The following is an 18747-nucleotide window of genomic DNA, read 5'->3' as shown; positions in this document are numbered from 1 at the left end:
TTGGACGTGTAACTCCCAAGCCCTGACTAGAGTGGGTAGGTTCTGCCTGGCTGAGGTGCATATCCTAGCCAACCAGAAACCCCATTTCTAACAGTCATCATAGCAGGACCCTACCAAGAAGATGGTGACATCACTCTAGAAATCTGAAGCTAGATTGCAACAACACAAAAGAAACACATGACACACTGTGACATCACTCAGGGACCTGAAGCTTAAGTGTAACAACACAGCAGAAACTGATGTCTAACTGTGACATCACTCTAAGACTTATACATCACTGCATGAATCTGTCAAATTATTGTTAAATCCTAACCTAATTTTTAACAAGAAAACTCACATCAGGCTGTGATATCAGACCAGGAATCAGATATCATTCTGTAACATTAGTCTGGAAACATCAGTTCAGAGACCTCACTTTCATACTATGGCATCACTTGATAAGCATAACACTACACTATGACCTAATTCCAGAAACCTGATATCTTTCCTGGGACTCAACATCAAACTGTGACATCACTGCAGAATCCTGACTTTGCTCCAGAGACTTAAGATCTGACTCATTCAGGCAACACTTGATGAAATTTACACCATACTGTGAGATCGCTACAGAATGTTGGCTATGTTCCAAGGACTCAACATCAAATGCTGACAGTTGGTGACCTTGTGGTAGAGCTGTGGCATCACTCCAAGAACCGGGGATCTTTCCAGTAGTCTGATGTTTGCATAGAAAGGCTAGCATCCTTTTTCAGAGTGGACAACCATTTGACGACTCTGTGTTGGTTTATATTGCTTCAACGGCACACCATAGACTTAGGGATCAGGCATTTAGATTTACAATAAGAGATTCACATTTTGCTTGATCTTGGTATCTTACACATCCCAGAGGGCTCTTACTGAATGTATCTTAAATTCCATATGATCAGCCAGTCACTCCCTTAACAGGTCACCTACCATTTTATAGAACAAAAAAATAATTGATGTAAAAAATCTTCCAAACTCCCCATCTAATCATTTACTCATTCAGGCTTCAACTGATCCATCCAAATGTCAAACTCACTTCATCTCCAGCTTTATAGAACCATATCCACCAATCTAGACTCACCGATCAATCTCTCCATCAAATGTACACCCATATGCTCATCTACTGAATTTCTTTTGTTTGTTTAAACATCAAGCCAAAATAATGTTTTTCTATAGAGCACTTGCTGCACAGATGATGATGACCCTACTTTGTTTGCCTTCAATTTATCACTTTAGCTCATAGGATGGTAACAGGTCATTGAAAAGTGGTGAAAGACCTACCTCAAACAGACTGTGAACATCCACAGATGGAAGAGAATACTTATAATGTGGACATCGGTCTGAATCCCCCTCTGAGACTTCATATGGATACCCACATCGATCCATTGGAAAGAAAGCATCATAGATCTGTGGAGACAGGAAGGATATGAACTGAATTACCAGAAGGGGTCATGAAAAACAAAGAGCACCAGAAACTTATTTAGGTTAGTGTCATTTAACTATTGTAGGACATGAAAAAGAAATCATAGGCACATTGGCTCCAGCTGCAGACAGTGGCACTTCACACAGGAGCAGAGTCTTGAAGAGATTCTACCTGAAATCTTGGAGGCAGAATGCCTGAGGTTGAAGGGGTAGAATATTCAGTGGTAAAGTGCAGGCTGAAATTGATCAGAGGGGTGTCGTAGAAATTTATGGAAAACTAACCCAAACAGTCCACAAAAGTTTATTTCAAATCCTAGAATTGGCAATGTGCTCTGAACCCAGATCCCAATGAACAAGCTACCGATTGAGTATACAGGGTGAATCGCATTGATAGAGATTTGATACAGACCAATTTCTTTGAGTGAAGGACCAGACCAGAAAGTAATTCCTTCTCTGGTTGAAATACCTACTGAATCTTAACACTAACTGAAGGGAATTTCACTTTTTTGAGCTTTTACTTTGACACCATAAACTAGTACTGTTTTTCAGGTAATTCTCTGAGTTTTCTGTGATTTATGTGGATGGGTATGAAAGGTTTTTACGTCAATGGTGCATTACATAAAGATTTTTCATTTTATTTCATTAGATAATTTTCCTGCGATGACATGTGAAAGGCATTTAACACTTCTAAGAGTAACATAGAACCATACCATTTTTGTACTCAATTAGATTTTTTTTACTTCACTATATTGTAGGAGTCACACAACTACTCTAAGCATAAAATTCAAGTTTTTTCATTCAGTTATGATTAGATTTGTTGTATTAGGTGCTCTAATACTGTTCAAAACCTAATGACACATAACATAAAGATTTTTCATTCAATTGTGCTACCTAATTTCTATAATGTGCTCTGGCAGTATAAATCTGTTCTTAACTTGAAAATATATCAGATATAATTGTATTTTGAATTTGAGTTTTTTGATGTTTCATTGCATGACACCTTTACCCGATTTACGTTTTTTAACACTGAGACAGAACAGCAGGACAACACAAACAATATGAACATATTCAGAAGAAGACTCAAAGAGATCACTGAACTCCTTTTTCAACACAGCATAAATGGGGTGCAAAAGTAGTTTCATGATGACAGAAAACAATTCAGTCTATGAACTATCCAGTGCTGAGGGAGAAGATGATAAATTGTGGCAAAAATTGTCACCCAGCCAAAGGATGGTCATGTCTGATTTGTTTTCACTCCCAGCAATGTTTCCCGTGTATCAATATTGTCCTTATTGACTCTCACCTTTAATGCATCATCTAGCAGATACCTTCATCTCTCAAAATGTCTTTGAATGTACCTAATGCTATTGTCACAAAGCTTGATAGAGAAAAAATAAGCACTTATCTCCTGTATGTGAAATGTGTTAAGAAAATATCAAATTATGTTTTTTCTTCAATTATCAAGGAATTAGAAATTAAAAAAAAGATTTACTTGGCTGTTAGAAAGTCTATTGCTCACTGATGTGGGCTTAGCCCATCCCACATGGAAACATCCTTGAGTGTTTCCATTGATGACTTTCTATAATGGACAAGTCATTGCTGCCAGCTGAATTCCCTTTAACCCCACAGGACTTCTGATGACCATGGCTCTGAAGACACTTAGGGGTCCTTTAAAGTTCGACTGAGGCAGTACCTCTTCCAGGCCAGCTGCAGCCTGCTCTTAGAGCTCTTACAGCTATAATCAGCTTTTTTTGGGTACAGTGGCTACTGGCTCACTGGCAGATTTTACTCAGGAGAAAAAGTGAAATTGCATCCATTTCTGATTCTTTTACTTTACTAAACAAATGTTCCAAACTATCAAAGTCTCATATACTTTCTGCAACTTTTAGAAAAGTTGAATGAACAGAGGTTTTATATATTTTTTTTACATGGTTCAAATCCTTGACAAAATATTCTTGTCTTCTGAAGACATTAGTGAACAAAACATATGATTCTTTTTTTAAACATCATAAAACATAACTCAAATGACGTGATATAGAACTCATTGATTTTGAAGAACCCCTCATGCACCCACTTACATACCCACACACAAACTGACACACCTACTAAAACACTGATGTATGAACTCTCACACCCAGACAGACACTCTTACAGCCAATCTCATTCCCAGATACACCCTCCTACACCTATTCTGACATCCAGAAAGGCCGCGGCCAACTTCGGCTGAGCAGAGCCAAAGGGGTGTGCACAGCATGGGGTTGGTTGGTTAGGGGGGTTGGCCGCAGGGGCTGGCTTCAGGCCAGTCCTTGCGGACAACCCCTACTGTGCACGGCAAAGGCTGTGCATGGTGCAAGGTTGGGTGCTTATAGGGGATTGGCCTAAGGGCCTGGTCGCATGAGAGGCCCTGTGGCCAACCACCGCCTCGCACAGCTGAAGGCCATGTGCAGCAGTGGGTGGATTAGCATATAGTAATTAAAATTACTACATGTTATAAAACCATAGAAATTCACAGAAAAAATAAAGGTTACGCAAACCTTATAGTTAGAAAATAGAATTTAAAAAACATAGAAATTCACTTAAAAACCAAAGGCTACAGGGACGTTATAGTTAGGCTCACATTTTAAGCATACTAAACCACAGAAATTCAGTAGTTATAGTTAGAGTTACCTCAAATAACTATAACTCGTGCACTAAGGTAACTATAACTCCTGCCCTCGCCATGCACTGCTAATTAACCCACAAATTACAGCATTCATAGCATCTTTGATAACATCATTGATAATATCAATGTAATATTTGCAGTACATTTTTGATGAAAAATCTATGCATGGTGGGGGAACGAGATACTTTTTTTTATAGTTTTTTATAGTTATAGTTATCTCAAGTGATTACAACTCGTGCCCTATGGTAATTATAACTCACGCGCCCGCAACGCACAGCTTTTACGTAAAACAATTTACTGCAAATATCACATTGATATTATCAGTGATGTTATCAAAGATGTCATGAGTGATGTAATTTGTGGAGTAATTAGCTGTGCATGGCGAGGGTGAGAGTTACACTTACTTTATGGAACAAATTATAGGTGCTTGAGATAACTATAACAGGTGAATTATTAAGGTTTCGTAAGGTTAAAAAGTGAGCCTTACTATATCGTCCCTGTAACCTTTGTTTTTTCAGTACATTTCTATGGTTTTTCTAACGTAAAGTAATTTTCATTATAATATGTTAATCCAACCACCGCCATGATAGGCCTTCGGCCATGCTCAGCAGTGATTGGCTGCAACCAGATCCTGTGCCCAGCGCCCCTAACTGCCAACCTCACGGTGTGCATGATCCTTTGGCCTGGCGGGAGTTGGCCATGGCCTGTCTCTCTGGGTGTGAGAATAGGTGTGAGAGGGTGTATCTGGGGTGAGAGTGGCTGTGAGAGTGTCTGTCTGGGTATGAGAGTGTGTGGATCAGTGTTTAGTGGGTGTGTCAGTGTCTGTGTTGGTCTGTGAGTGGGTGCTTGAGGATTTCAGTGGGTCTTTGAGTGGGTGTGTGAGAGTGTCAGTGGGTCTGTGAGTGGGTGCGTGAGTGTCTGAGTGGGTCCATGAGTGAGTGTGTGAGGGTGTGAGTGGGGCTGTGAGTGGGTGTAAGAGTGTCTGAGCGGTACTGTGAGTGGGTGAGTGAGTGTCTGAGTGGGTCTGTGAGTGAGTGCATAAGGGTCTGGGTTGGTGTGTGAGTGGGAGAAAGAGATTGAAAAAGAGAAATTGATATAGAGAAAGAGAGTGAGAAGGAGAGAGATAGAGAGTTTTTTAGGCTTTGGTGAATGATATACTTAGAATGAGATATTTCTGGACAAATTAAAAAAAAATGTATTTGTCAATTAAAAAGAGTGATATCACCTTTCAGTATGGACCTTAGACTTTTAAAGTTTAAAATAAATTAAAATGGGGAATGACCACAGACACACCTAGACTAGTACCCTCAACTTTCCGTGTGAGGGTCTGTGACCTTAACCGTTATGCCACAGGTGACTTATTGTTATAATTATTTCATGGAAAGACCATTGCAATGACTATCTCTCTCTCATTGTCTTCCATCCCAATATGGGATGGAAGAAAGAGAGAGAGAGAGCGAGAGAGACAGGACCACGGGGGAGCCTCAAGGTCCCCACAGTCCTAGCCGGCTCCCCACGTTCAGTGGGAGTCAGCATTGCTCCCACAAACATGGAGCTGTTTTTATTAGCAGCTCCCTGCTTGAGGGGCCAGTGTTTTCATCTGACTTTCCTGCACGCATATTTGCAAGCAGGTAAGACAGATGAAAACTCCACTTTCTGCAAGGTAAAGCTGTATGACAGCTCTCTCTTGCAGAAACTGGATTTCGTTTACTTTTGTTTACCAAGCAAAAGAAAATGGCTGGGCACCCGGGGACATAGTAGGAGCTGGCCCTGGGGGATGGCGGTCCCCAGGGCCATCAGTGGATTCTAGGGGGGGGGGCACGTAGCCCCCCCTCCATCCAACAAACATAGTCCTGGGAGGTGGTGGTCCCCGAGGCTGTGGGGTCCATAACGGACCCTCTTCACTCTTTTAGTATAGCTCTGGGGATGTGGCTGTCCCTTGGGCAACAGTGGGGCTGAGTGGCCCCACATCATATTTGTTTTAAGCCCCTGGGAGGAGGCAGTCCTAGAAACTTGGTCCTAACTATAACTACCTAAAGGCAACCACCACTAGTATATATATATATATATATATATATATATATATATAAAATGATTTTTGGTCAAAAAAATCAACTAAAACTGTTTTGAGAATGAAAGAATGCTATATTGGCCAAATTTGGTTTATCTCTATTCAAAATTGAAATCAAATGTACTTTTTAAAAAGTCACTGCAATGATGACAATGACCAAAAAATATTTCACAAACCAAAGGATATTGGAAAGAAAAGTGGGGTAATGTTGACAGAAAGGCTGCAGAACCCACAAACTGGAAACACTGACATAGCTCCTTTAAGGAAGCTCAGTTTTCCAGTATTGCATCATGCTCTACCAGTGGTAGTTAGATCTGCTTGTCTTGACGGAGAAGGTAGGATCCTTGGCATTATGATTCCAAAAAGAATCATTTTTCATGACGGGGAGAGTTCCTTACTTTAATGACGATTTTTCTAGAAGAGGACTAGGAATACAGGTAAATAGCATTTTATTCTCCACCAGGGGACCTTTATTAATGGACATAAGCAGTGAATAGGGCAGTAAGCCCATTCAAACAATGAAGTGGAGGAGAGAACAAGGAATAGGGTGCTCTACCAAAAAAGGTTCCTTAAGGAAACCCGACACACATGGGCATCAGCCCTAGTGTCTGTTTCAAGATAAAAGTGTCTTGTAAACACAGTGACAGAGCTCCATGAACAAACAGAACTACAAATATGCTTCTATTCTCTTTTTCAGGTTGAACCATGGAAGATGGCGCTGTGGTATGGTATTTTTGAGCTGCTAAAACAATCACAGAATCAGACTGAGGGTCTGTCCTATGGAACAAAAGACCTTGATTTGATGGCTTACCATTTTTTTTTAAAGTCTATCCAGGACTGCTCTAGCTGATGCTGGTGTTAAGGTTAATTGTGAAGTGTGCTCAAAGAGCAAGTGACACACTGAGACACAGTTTGACAAACATTTATAAGCCCAGGCCTGCTGGATACCACATGTGTGCAAGACAATTCACCGCTTATGAGTTTAATGAGGATTGCCATGGAGGAGGATAAAGTTAGATGTAAGAAACTTTCCACAAGTAGTGCCATTCTTATGGTTCACCATATTTTCTACTCAACATTAGAGAAAGTGAGGATCCCCTAGAGGAGATGCTCTTATTCCATTAACTTTATTGAAAGTAAAGAGGTCAAGAGGTTACTTCTCACTGTCACCAGAACATTTTTCAGATGACAACTGGTCCTTCAGGCACAGACAGACATCATAAGCAGTAGTTCTGGAGAGTAACTTTTTGGGTTGAAATTAATCCGCAGTCTATGCCTGTTTTAAAATTTCCTCGATCATTTCACTCAGGCTCAGTGACAATCTCATTGCAACCATCAAACTTTTTCAAACAGATTCATGCCATATAAATTTCATTCATATTTAATATGTAGCACACAGTGCTGGACTGAGTGGTAAGTGGGTGCATTCTGGCAGCTGCTCTTCCCTTCTGTGCCAGACTCTGCAAACCATTGCTTTTGAATTTGTTGCAATGTGCAGACACCAGAACATATGTAGCAGGGACCACACATTACTTGTGATTCACCGAGGGAATAGGAAAATGGCTCTTTTATAGCCTGACATCCTGCTCTGCATAGATAGTTCACATCAAAGACAAGTTGAAGCCATCTGCCCAAGTTGTGTCCTGGGTGGGAACAGTAGTAGCTTAAAAGCAGAACAACAGGAACATCACACTGGTGCCAGAGACCCAGCAGCACTTCAGAAGAAAGAAAGAACACCCTGGAAGTGCACATCACAAGTAACTAAGAGACAAACTGAGATTTTAAAGTCTTTTATGGTCTGTCTTGACAGCGCAACTGTCACCAAGCAATTATTCTAATATATGTATTAGTAGAAAAGGGCTTTGACTCTGCTCACATGTTGGTAGCCAGGAGTGCATGTTTTGATTGAGCAGAAGTTGGTATTTCCACAAAAAAAGTGCTTGACCTCCGCACAACTGTGATTATTTTGTTTATTTATTCAGCAATCTGAGCTTGAACTTTCAGGGGAACACACATGACACTGTAATACTATTAAAGAGCCTTAGATAACTAGATAAATGACGGTGTTTTCTCTGGCAGCAGCACAGCTGGGAGAAGGGCATTCATTAACCTACATGGAATATTAGGTCTGGTTTGACCGTGAAACTGTCATTTGACCTTTCAACCTTAAACAATACTATTCTACAGTTCTTTGCTTCCATATTAATACACATCCATTCCCTTTGCTATCTACTTGTAAAACTCATATTACCATTAAATATTCTTTTAATACCAGATCTATTGGCATTGTTAATGCTTGTTTGATTTTCCAGCGCTATATAGGTAGGTTTTGTACATCGATGCATGCTTGTTAGAGGTACCAGGTATGCCTCTCTATGTGTATGAAGAGTCCTCATGAAACGCTTGTTTGAGCTACTATAGTGAGGCTGACGACTCTATCAAACATGTACCCAGATGATAATAGTTACCAACCACTGTTTACATTGGTCATATTTGGAATTGCCATCTTGCAGGGCAAGGCTGTGACTCTGGGACGCCAATCTCTTCTAAACAGTACGGCCAATTACAGAAACCAAACTTGCTTGAGACATCCCTGTCTCTGGAAAAATGGTCTAAGCCAAGGCACACCTAAAATCACTCACCGTTTCGCTGGAAAGTTCTGCCGCCGGCCTCCTAAGCAGAACACTCGTATCCACTGCTCGTAGTGCGCAGAGGGAGTTTGGAGCTGCCCTTAGAGTTACCGTCACATCTGAGCCTGGCAGGTTCTCAGGCGCCGAAAAAGCCAACTCCACCTGTCAAGGCACTATGCATCAATATAATACCAAAAAAGGAGGAGGAAAAGAGAAAGAAAAGATAAATAGGGTAGAAGGAAAGAGGAAAGAAGAAGGAAAAGGGGGAATCATCAGTAGAGATAAGGGTAAAAAAAGAGGGGAGACCTAAAATAGCATAGCAAGAGAGAGAGAACGAGAAAGTAAGTGATGGCGGGTTCATCTGAGAACAAGGATAAAATGTAGGAACTCAAAGTTGTAAACACAGTAACAAAAAAGACATACAAAGATACAAATGAAAAGAGATGGGAGAGAATACTATACACAAGGAAAATTAAAGAAAGAGAAAACACGAAGAATTGGAGTAGAGAATACAAAAGGGGAGAAAAGGGGAAGAGATAAACTTCACAAAGGAAACAATTACAAAGAGACATTAAGCCACAAAGAAACAAATGTTGTAATGAGAGAAGAACAGTGAGCATAATGAAATGAATGTGAAAAAGATAGGAAAAATGAAGAAAGAAGCAAGACTCGTAATGAAAGAAAAAAGAGAAAAAATAGAAGAAAAAACAAAAGACAGCAGTAACAAGGAAAAATTAGGATTAATGGGGAGAAAAATAAAGTTCAAGAAGGAAAAGAGGAAAATATGGAAAAAAGGAAGACAGGAATGAAAGAGTAAAAAGGAAATAAATAAAAAGGAAGCAGTAGTGTCCTTGTCTCCTGACCTTGTTCCTGAAGCACCGGGACACATCTATCACAACACTGTCGGCTGTTATCCCTTTGTTGGGAAACAGCGCAAAGACCAGCAGTCGGACAAACGGGGCGAACAAGCGATTGAATGTCACTTTGATGGAGAAAGTGCCTTGAAGTGCTAGAGAGTAAGAATAAGATGGATGTTGAGTTCAAAATGTGACACGTCCATACAAACATGCCTACTTCAGTCCAATCTTTGGATGATTCTATTAACTCTGTAAAACACAAGTACTAACTAATTTTAAATCTAACCTCAAAACCAGTTCCTAACCCTGGGACAACTTCAACTCTAACTTTATCTTAACTCGATACTTTCACTACATCTCCATCTCCTAACCCTAACAATACTCTAATCCTACCAGCAAAACCACCTTAACTGCAACCACAGACCTTGCCCTCGCTTGACTCTACAATCTTTCTCCAACTCCAGCTTCTAATCATGGCCAGATCTATTACCCTGATCTTACACCCTATTGCCAACACTGACCTTAATCCTTCACATTAATACCAAACATAACTGGAAAACAAACCCCACTTCTAAATAAATCCCTTTACACTTCTAAATATATCCCTTTACAATGTATCACCAACCACATACCTATCTCCTATGCATATGCAGCATCCATATATCATAAGTGTGGCTCTTGTGCACATCCATAATAAATGTATACTTAATGGTTCATGTCAGAACCAGTTTGCAGGGTCAGGCAGAAAAGAGGAGCTATTGGCCACAACCAGGGGATTCGGGGTATTTTGACTTTGGTGTCCTGGGTTTCATCCTAATTTGGAGCTTCAAACTGGGCCAAGTACACCTCTATTGCTCTTGACTCTCCAGGTAGTAGTGAGGGCAGGAAGTCTAAGGTGGTTTGGGAGGTAGTGTTGAGGGGTCAGATTCAGAACTTAAGCACTAAAGCAACAGTGTCATTCAGTGAATGTTCAGCCCAATGTTTTGCTTTTAAGAAAAAGAGGAGTACTTTAATCACACCGCAACTCAGTATTCTACATTATTACTATCAACTATAGATAGGGTAATTTACTTGATAGTATAGGGGTATCACACAGACACACCAAAGCTTTAGTTTGAGCAGTTTGCCTCAATTCTGAAATGCATCATTCAGTCCGTATGCTTGACTAAGCAACCCTCTTAAGTGGCTTGAATTAATCTCAACAAAGTCCCACTGAAGCTTATTAGTCGGTATTGTCAATATTGTCAATTGTTCAGGTGTTGGCATTACAAGATGGGAAATGCACTCAGGTTTATCAAGCACTGGTGTGCATTCAACAACCGCACAGGCAATCAAATGCGGTTGTAGTTGTGGGAGCTTGTTTAGGTGGCTCGCCTTCTCTCTGAGTCAGGCCCAAGGCAAAATCAGTGGCTCAGGTTAAGGCTTTCTGATTGGGCAGGTCCACCTCTCGCAGCCGGGGGACCCCTTTCACTGTTCAATGGTGCTATGTTGCAGTCCTCAGGGTGCATCCCAGGTCCTCTGTTTTACCGCTATGGGTTGTCATCGAAGTAGGCATTCTGATCAGTGACAGGTTGACACTGGCTTATCCTGGGCACATAGGGAGGCTATCAGACTCTCTGGCCCACTCGGATTGACTTTGGCACATCCCAAAGCAGCCTGCCACTCCTCTCTCCACAATCTGCAGCTGGGCTTCTTCTCAGGCAGACAGCTTCTGCAAGACAGGCTACTCCTTTTCTCCTCTCAGCAAGCAGAACCAAAGGTCTCAGGCAGGCCCACAGCTCTCAAGTACAACTTGCAGAATTGAGGTGATGTTCCTTCACCATATACACACAAGGAATGGGGGGATATAGTGAACAAACCGGCAGGGTCTGTTTGACTTGTAGTAGGATCACTCTTTTCCGTGATCTTGATAAAGATGAAGTTTGATTGTGATAACCGTGTCTTGAGGACCGATTAGAGGAGTTCCTCCTTATGGAATGGGTGGTCTCACACACATTATAGTGTCATGCTTCATCATTTTCCCACCTCTCTCCACCCAGGTAGGATAATAACACCTGGGCAGACTCAACCTCGTGGTTAAATGAACCCTGAGGCAGTGCTGAAATGATATTTCTCTGGGTAATGTAGGGATCCAGTTCTATGAATAAAATTACCTAGCAGATCACCAGTGTAGCTCACACCTTCTAATGATGGTGTCTGTTGGTAAAATAAAAACAAAGCCAGAACACTATTGGGTATAATGACACATAATGTCACTCTAATCCTACTGGCCAACATGTTTCTGCCCACTCATCTAGCCATTACTGATCTGAGGCATTTGTCTGGGCCTCGGAACCCTCCTAAATCTAGTGTGATGAGAGTGCCTCTCCTACATTAATGGTGAAAGGCTCACACATAGCACACTCTTGGCCTACCTGAGTATTAACTCAAATGTGGGGGCCCTAAACAGTAAGCGGCTAGGGAATGGGCCTCAATAGGTGATATTACAGATCGCTCCCTCTGATGAATGTGTGACTATGAGGGGCATCTCCCCTTCCTCCAGACCAGGGGCCCCCTGCCCTTTCTGTTTAGGGCCTCCCACATTTGAGTTAATACTCAGGTAGGCCCATGCTATGTATGAGCATCCCTGGATCACAGCAGTTCACAAAGTACTATGCAGAGTACCTCTTGCCTTGGTCAGTGAAACTTGGAATTAAAATCAGGTGGAAAATGTGGCTCCCACTTCTGCACAATTTCCAAGTAGGCGATGTGGATCCACCGACTATAGTTCAGGAATCATTTTCATATTCTATTTTCATGCTGCAGCTCAGGCACGGTCTATATGAGGGTTAGTGATGAGGACACCTCCAAGCAGGAGAATCTATACCAGGAGCACAATAAGTGTGAAGCTCTACACCTGGCTGTCATCATCCTTCCTGCATGGGCCACTTAAGAGGAAGACAAAAGGAATAGACTATGCCCAGAAACTTCTGTTCTTCTAACAAACGGAAATGGAATCTGCTGACTCACATGATTCACCGCCATCAACCAAATGGCGGTGCTCGGAAGGACTAATCAATAATCTCTGCTAAAAAGGTTACTATAGAATTTCTAAAGGCAGACAGGCCTCCAACATCCTTTCTCACTTCAGTGTGTAGAGCAATGCCCCCTATCACAGGAATATAGGCAATACACTTCCACTGTCCAGGGAGGAAGCTTTACAGCCTCCATCCTGAGCTACGTCAAAATAGAAAGAATCAAAAATGGACGCCACCGACACACAAACAACTTGGAGTCCTGCCACCATTCCCAGCATAGACAATACTCAAAGAACACACAAGGATGTCAGCACAGGGTTTCGGAAGAATATGTAAGCATGATTTTACACAAGCAGACTGGTAGGGACCTCGTAAAAAAGGATGTCTAATATTATATTTCAGGAATGGTACACTACCACCACCACTGACAGTACAAGTCCAAGTTGCCATGGATGGATGTCATGAGTCCAATAAAAAGTATATGCTTTTGGTGCCTCAAATTAGGCCTTCCGGGCACATTCAGGATTTTGTGTGTGGCTGGGCCAAAACAAAATCAGGATACCAACTTTACATGCAATCACTTTAGTCAGGCCAGGGTTACGCATAATGTTACCATGCAGGGGGCTTTCCTTTCCCAACAGTTTAAGTTGTGCCTGACCCCTAATGAATGATCCCTAATGCGTATAACTGAGCTGAACCATGGTAAGAGTGGATGAGTAGGAAGGATACGCATGGTTTTGCAAAATAATTAAACAAATTAAAGCTTTCTTAAACATAGATTGTTTTTTCTAAATCTTGACAATAGTTTATTATTATCTAATTTCAACCTTATATCAAACAACTCTTCATTCCTTTTCTAAGCCATAGTTTAAACTTAACCATATGAGAAACCTGTCCTAAACCTTTAAACTACTCTTAAATATTTCTAAAATTGAGCCCATAAATCTAGTCCAAACCAAATTGTGATCGTGTTACTGCATTTCACGAAACAAACAAAAATGGCCACGTTTCTATGTATTGACTCTGGCAACTAGAAATGTCAGTGCTTTAGTTTCCAAAAGCTGCAGTGTTCAAATACTTGATGTCTTCAACACCCTATCTTCATCTCCTAATATCCCTATAGCTCTATGTCTTGCACTCTTATACTCTTATTCTCAAGTACTCGCTAGAGCATACTCAATATTTTCTGTCTCCAATTTAGCATCTTCAACACTTTCCCTCTAATGCTAGGGTGACTCAACACCTTAACACATCCCTAATTTTCAAAAAACTTTAAATTCCCTCTCTCTAATCTCATAATGCCTAAATACTCTTCTCTTATCAACCCAGAATGCATTACGAGTTCTATCTATGTACTTCTATCAGACTCTCTACAGATTTCTAGATTTCTAGGTACATTTGTTATTTATCTACCACACAGAAACCTCAAGGCACTTCTAATATTTTTTCTGTCTTGATAAACTTATCTCCCTCTCTCTCTGCTTAGTATGCAGGGGTTCTGGCTTTTCCTCTCTCTCCTTTCCTACTGAATGCCCGCACCAAAGGCTTCTCAAACAATGGATACCATTTTAAAATTTTCTGCACAAGGAGTCTGCAGAAACATCCCCTCCCACGTCCATCTGCCCTCTGATGTGTCACCAAAGACTTGCACCATTCCTCTTTTCCTGCTTTTCCGCAGGTAATTACTTTTAAGGAAGCTCAACTTTTTTTTAGTAAGCTCACTACCATTTTAGCAGTTGCTCCTTCCTTGAAGTGAGGTGGCTTTCTATAGTTTCTTCCTTTTCTGCATGGCTTTTGAAAGAATACAGACTTGAAGCAGTATATTCAGTGTTGTAGTTTCTTCTCAGTGGATGATCTACACCAGACTCACTTGTCTTGTTTGGGTAAAGTTCACCTGGGTGGCTCCTGCCCTTTTTGTAAGGGAATTTAGCAGAGGGCACTAAGGCTGAGACCCCAAGGAGCTGGATGATCATTTCAAGTATGATAATATCATTGCAGGTCTGCGGAGGAGTGTTCATGTCACTGAGCACCCATGAAAAGGTTCAATGCACCCTGGGGTAGATCAGGCTCCAAGAGCGAAATCTACGAGTATGCTATTTCGTTCTCATACTCTTTCCATCATAAGTTGAGACTGCTTCCTAAGGGCCTTAGAGTCTCAATACCAGTGTAACACACTGGGTCCAATATGGAAGCACTGAAAAACTCCAGCTCTCCAAACCTCTTGGTAGGTCCCAATTATTGTCGAAGGCCGTTCTTTGGCTATCCACGGGCAACAATGCACAGTAAGCACTAGGCCAATAAAGAAAAATAATAGTTTTTATTCATCAGTACTGACACCATCTGTACCTTGTCCTTCCGTCCTGGAAGTTTAACCTAACCTATAAATGACTGTTGTTGAATCTCTTAAGTCGCCAGTAGGTGATCCGGCATCTTACGATTTCCATAGGATATTATGGAATCGTAATATTGAGGACGGGATATTCATCACTTTTGTGACAGGCCAACCTCATCCACCAAACTCTAAATCAAGTCCTTGGACTGAATTGGAGGCTCATCCAATACTTATTTCATACTCCTACTGTTTCACTAGAGAACTCAGGTTCGGTTGAGTTTTCTTTCACACATCCTTCCCCTATTCTTCCTCCTACATCTTTCCTTCATGTTCCTCTTCCTGGACGTTCCTGGTATGTAATGTTTAAATTGTATACCAATACCTTTATTGCTGATGGTTTAGTTCCATGAAGCTTTGCATAAAGAAGCAGTCTACCATTCCACTAAAGACACTGAGAAGAATATGTCCTCCACTATCTCTGTGGCACAGAAAATTACCCATTCAGTGCTAAAACCAAGCCTGCCTGCACCGTCACTCATTGTTGGAGAGAAATAACTCAAGCTTCGGATGCATACTCAGATGCCAATCACACCCTTCCAATGAATTCCAGAAATAATATTGGAAAATGTAGCCAGAAACCTACCTCCAATGCCCTACTAACCTTCCAAAATTATTTTCAAAGATAAATCAGGAGACTGAGGAGCTTCAGTGCATTATCAAACATTCCAAATCTTGAGAAGATCCTGTTTTTCCATTACAGTTACTTTCTTCTCTCATAACAAGATGCTTAAGGCCAATGTAGGACAAGTAGCATCAGCATACATTCCTTCTGGTGGCCACTCTACACTTAGTAATAATATCTCAAATACTTTGCATCAAAAGGATTTTAATTAAAGCTAAGTATTACAAGTACAAATGTCTTCCAATGAGCCTCAGTTCTGCTCCAGGGGAACCTACAAGGATGATCTGTGAATTGACATCTCCAGTGTGCCTACAAGAAATTCACTTCTATCCTTTATTTGATGACTGAGTGATTAGAGGTCAGTCTACAGAGGCTGTTGCAAACAATCTTCAAACAGAGTGCAACACCCAACAATATTTGGAGTTCATCATCAATGTAAAAAAATGGCAGGAAGCTCCTTGGCAGAAATTCTAAGTCATTGGAGAACTAAACACCCACGAGATTGGACTTCCCTGTTCTTGCCACGGTGGAATCTGTTTTTTTCATTTTTTGTAGAAGGCTCAGGTTGTTGTTCTAGAGACTGCCAGGCGATTATGCCTCTTGCAATCTCATGGGCAGTCTATTTTAAAGAGTTACAATGCAAGACAATCATCATTTCAAAAGGTAGTGCAAAATCACTTTGCTGCTGGCTTCTGGTCAGGTATTTGAAGAGAGGTCAACCTTTTTTAGGACAACACAGTTAACTGTGACAACTGACCACTACTAGCACAGCCGGCAAAAGCCCTTGTTGCTGGGTGGATAGTTTATTGCATATCTAGGGCTCACAACATTAGAGAAGTACAATCTTCTGTAAGGTTTCCTGTTTATTCCACCAGATCGAAGGCAGAAGCTCAGGCTTTTCAGCAGTACTAAACTGTTGGTGGCATGTGCAAAGCAGCCACTTGGGCTACTCTGCACAGTCACACTCACTAGTCAGTGAAAGCACCTTCTCTAAAACCTCTTTGCTTTTTAGCCTGATCTAGAATTTGCTCTCTCATCCTTCCAGCATTGTCGGGCCTGTAATATCTGGTTGTAATCATACATGGGAAGGCGAGAGAGGCGGAATGAGTGAGTAAAGAATAATTAAATTCATGGCAAATCCAGTATTCTTAGTTCTGGCTCACCCTTTTTCACAACAAATCCCCGACTACCCCTTGATGAAGCATGTGCCAAGCAGCAACTCTAGCTGGCAGATAAAGATGTGGGTGCTGGGTGGGACAGGTGGTGACAGGTGGCTGGCTGATCAGTGTGTAAGGAATGGACTGCATGCACTCACTGCCTCAGCTGACAATTTCAAGTGACAGCTACCTTTTAGGAAGCCCTTTTAGGTCCTGACTGCAGGGCAGGCTTTCCAATTCCAGCTGGAAGAAGGATGAGCATTAACTAAAGAGCACCAGAATCACTATGAATACAAATATGTATGTTCTCATTAAATCACTGTCTCTCTCTCTCTCTATTATGATTTTATTTTTCTTGTCTTTTATTACCTCGTGTTCTCTCTGTCCTTCACAAGTTCACAGTCTCTCTCTTCTCTCTCTGGTTTTTGCCTAACCTCTTTCTCACCCACTTCCTCTCTAATACATTTCGTCTCTCTCTAACACACAGACTTTTCTCCTTCTCTCTTTCACTCTATTTCTATCAGCCTCTTCCCAGAATGTACTTACGTTCCTTATTCCCCTTGCAGTCCTCTTTGTTGATGGACTTAGCTGTCATGCCATCAGAAACTACCCCCTTCCTCCCTGTGATCTGAAAACAGAAGTGCAGAAAAGAACAGTCATAGGTGAAACAGCTATGTCACACTTGCAAGTTCTTGCCACAAGTCCAGAGTCCTTTAAAGATAACTTGACACCATATTAAATGGTGATGATGATGATAATAATGTTTTCTTTATTACTTTATTGAGTGTATTTCTAAAGCACAGATCTGAACCCAGAGGAGAACAGATCACTTTACATTACAACACGAGTATGTGACCCTTATATGTGGTTAGGTGATGGCGCAGTGAATTATCGTATCTTGAGAAAGCAGGAGACAATGTAGGAGGCAGGAAGATTGCAAGGAGAAGTGTTTTGACCACTTTCCTGTAATGCATTAGTGAAGATGAATTAGAATTAAAATATTTGTATTGCTAACCCATCAACCATTTGAAAGCACCTAAAACATACAAAAAGAGAATTCAATGACTCATTTCACAAGACCTCCAACTTTGGAGAACCTCTTAAAAGTATTGTGGGTCTGTGTTTCAAGAATTTACTGAAGTTTGATGAGATAGTCTCATGAAAATACAGTTCAGGGTGGCGAGTTAGGAACATTGCAATGCAGTGCAGACTGATGGGATATTAATACAGGGGTGCAGTGTGGTAAATGAGTGTCCTTAGGAGACAGATGGTTAGCATTCTAGGGTTCAATGTTGTGTGACAGTTCAGTGTGGTGTGCTAGTGCACCCAAGGATCAGTGAAATGTGGTGGGATATTGCCACCTCGCTCTGAGACATTCAGAAATGCTGTGACCTGACACAAGTCTGCCTTAGTCAATGACATACTATCTCGGGGTACTTACTTCTTGGAGAACTTACATAGTAATAGAAATTTATGTATGTGGCACCAGGTCTGAGGTCCTTAGCATCAAGCTTGTAGTTCACCTGGATGTCCTTGGTTTGATTGCAGGACATAGTACCTTCCGGAGGTTGGATCTTCATCCAGCTACTGATGCTGGAGAAGAGGGGTACTAGGGAAAGATGGGCATCTTGGTAGTATAAACGGATAACCCCTGGATCATGGCCAGGAGGATCACGTGTAATTATTGCCTGTCAAGAAAGGAAAGAAACATACAGTGATAACACTTCAAGCCATGGGGAAAGAGATGGAGGTACAAAGAAAGAACAAAGCAGGGCACTTGTGGGACGATGAAGCGAAGAGTTGGGAAAAGAGAAAGGGCTGAAATTAAATTAATGACTCCAAGATGTTTTTTGATAGAAATGTAATCATTCATCTGTAACAGTATAGCCCACAGGC

At 41.3% G+C, this 18747-nt stretch overlaps 1 protein-coding gene across 1 annotated transcript in view; it reads right to left on the bottom strand.

Annotated features, from left to right (window-relative positions):
- Positions 1-18747, bottom strand: part of LOC138246827 (alpha-2-macroglobulin-like protein 1) — a 262402-nt gene that overhangs the window by 153501 nt on the left and 90154 nt on the right. The window contains exons 12-16 of the mRNA XM_069201584.1: positions 18309-18539; positions 17398-17479; positions 9670-9815; positions 8819-8968; positions 1303-1428 (exon numbers count right to left, since the gene is read on the bottom strand). Of these exons, the coding sequence (XP_069057685.1) occupies positions 1303-1428; positions 8819-8968; positions 9670-9815; positions 17398-17479; positions 18309-18539 (735 nt within the window). The remainder of the gene's footprint in view (positions 1-1302; positions 1429-8818; positions 8969-9669; positions 9816-17397; positions 17480-18308; positions 18540-18747) is intronic.

Source organism: Pleurodeles waltl, chromosome 7, assembly GCF_031143425.1.
Source record: "Pleurodeles waltl isolate 20211129_DDA chromosome 7, aPleWal1.hap1.20221129, whole genome shotgun sequence".
In the NCBI taxonomy this organism is placed as follows: Eukaryota; Metazoa; Chordata; class Amphibia; order Caudata; family Salamandridae; genus Pleurodeles; species Pleurodeles waltl.
This window is presented reverse-complemented; position numbering and strand designations above follow the sequence as displayed.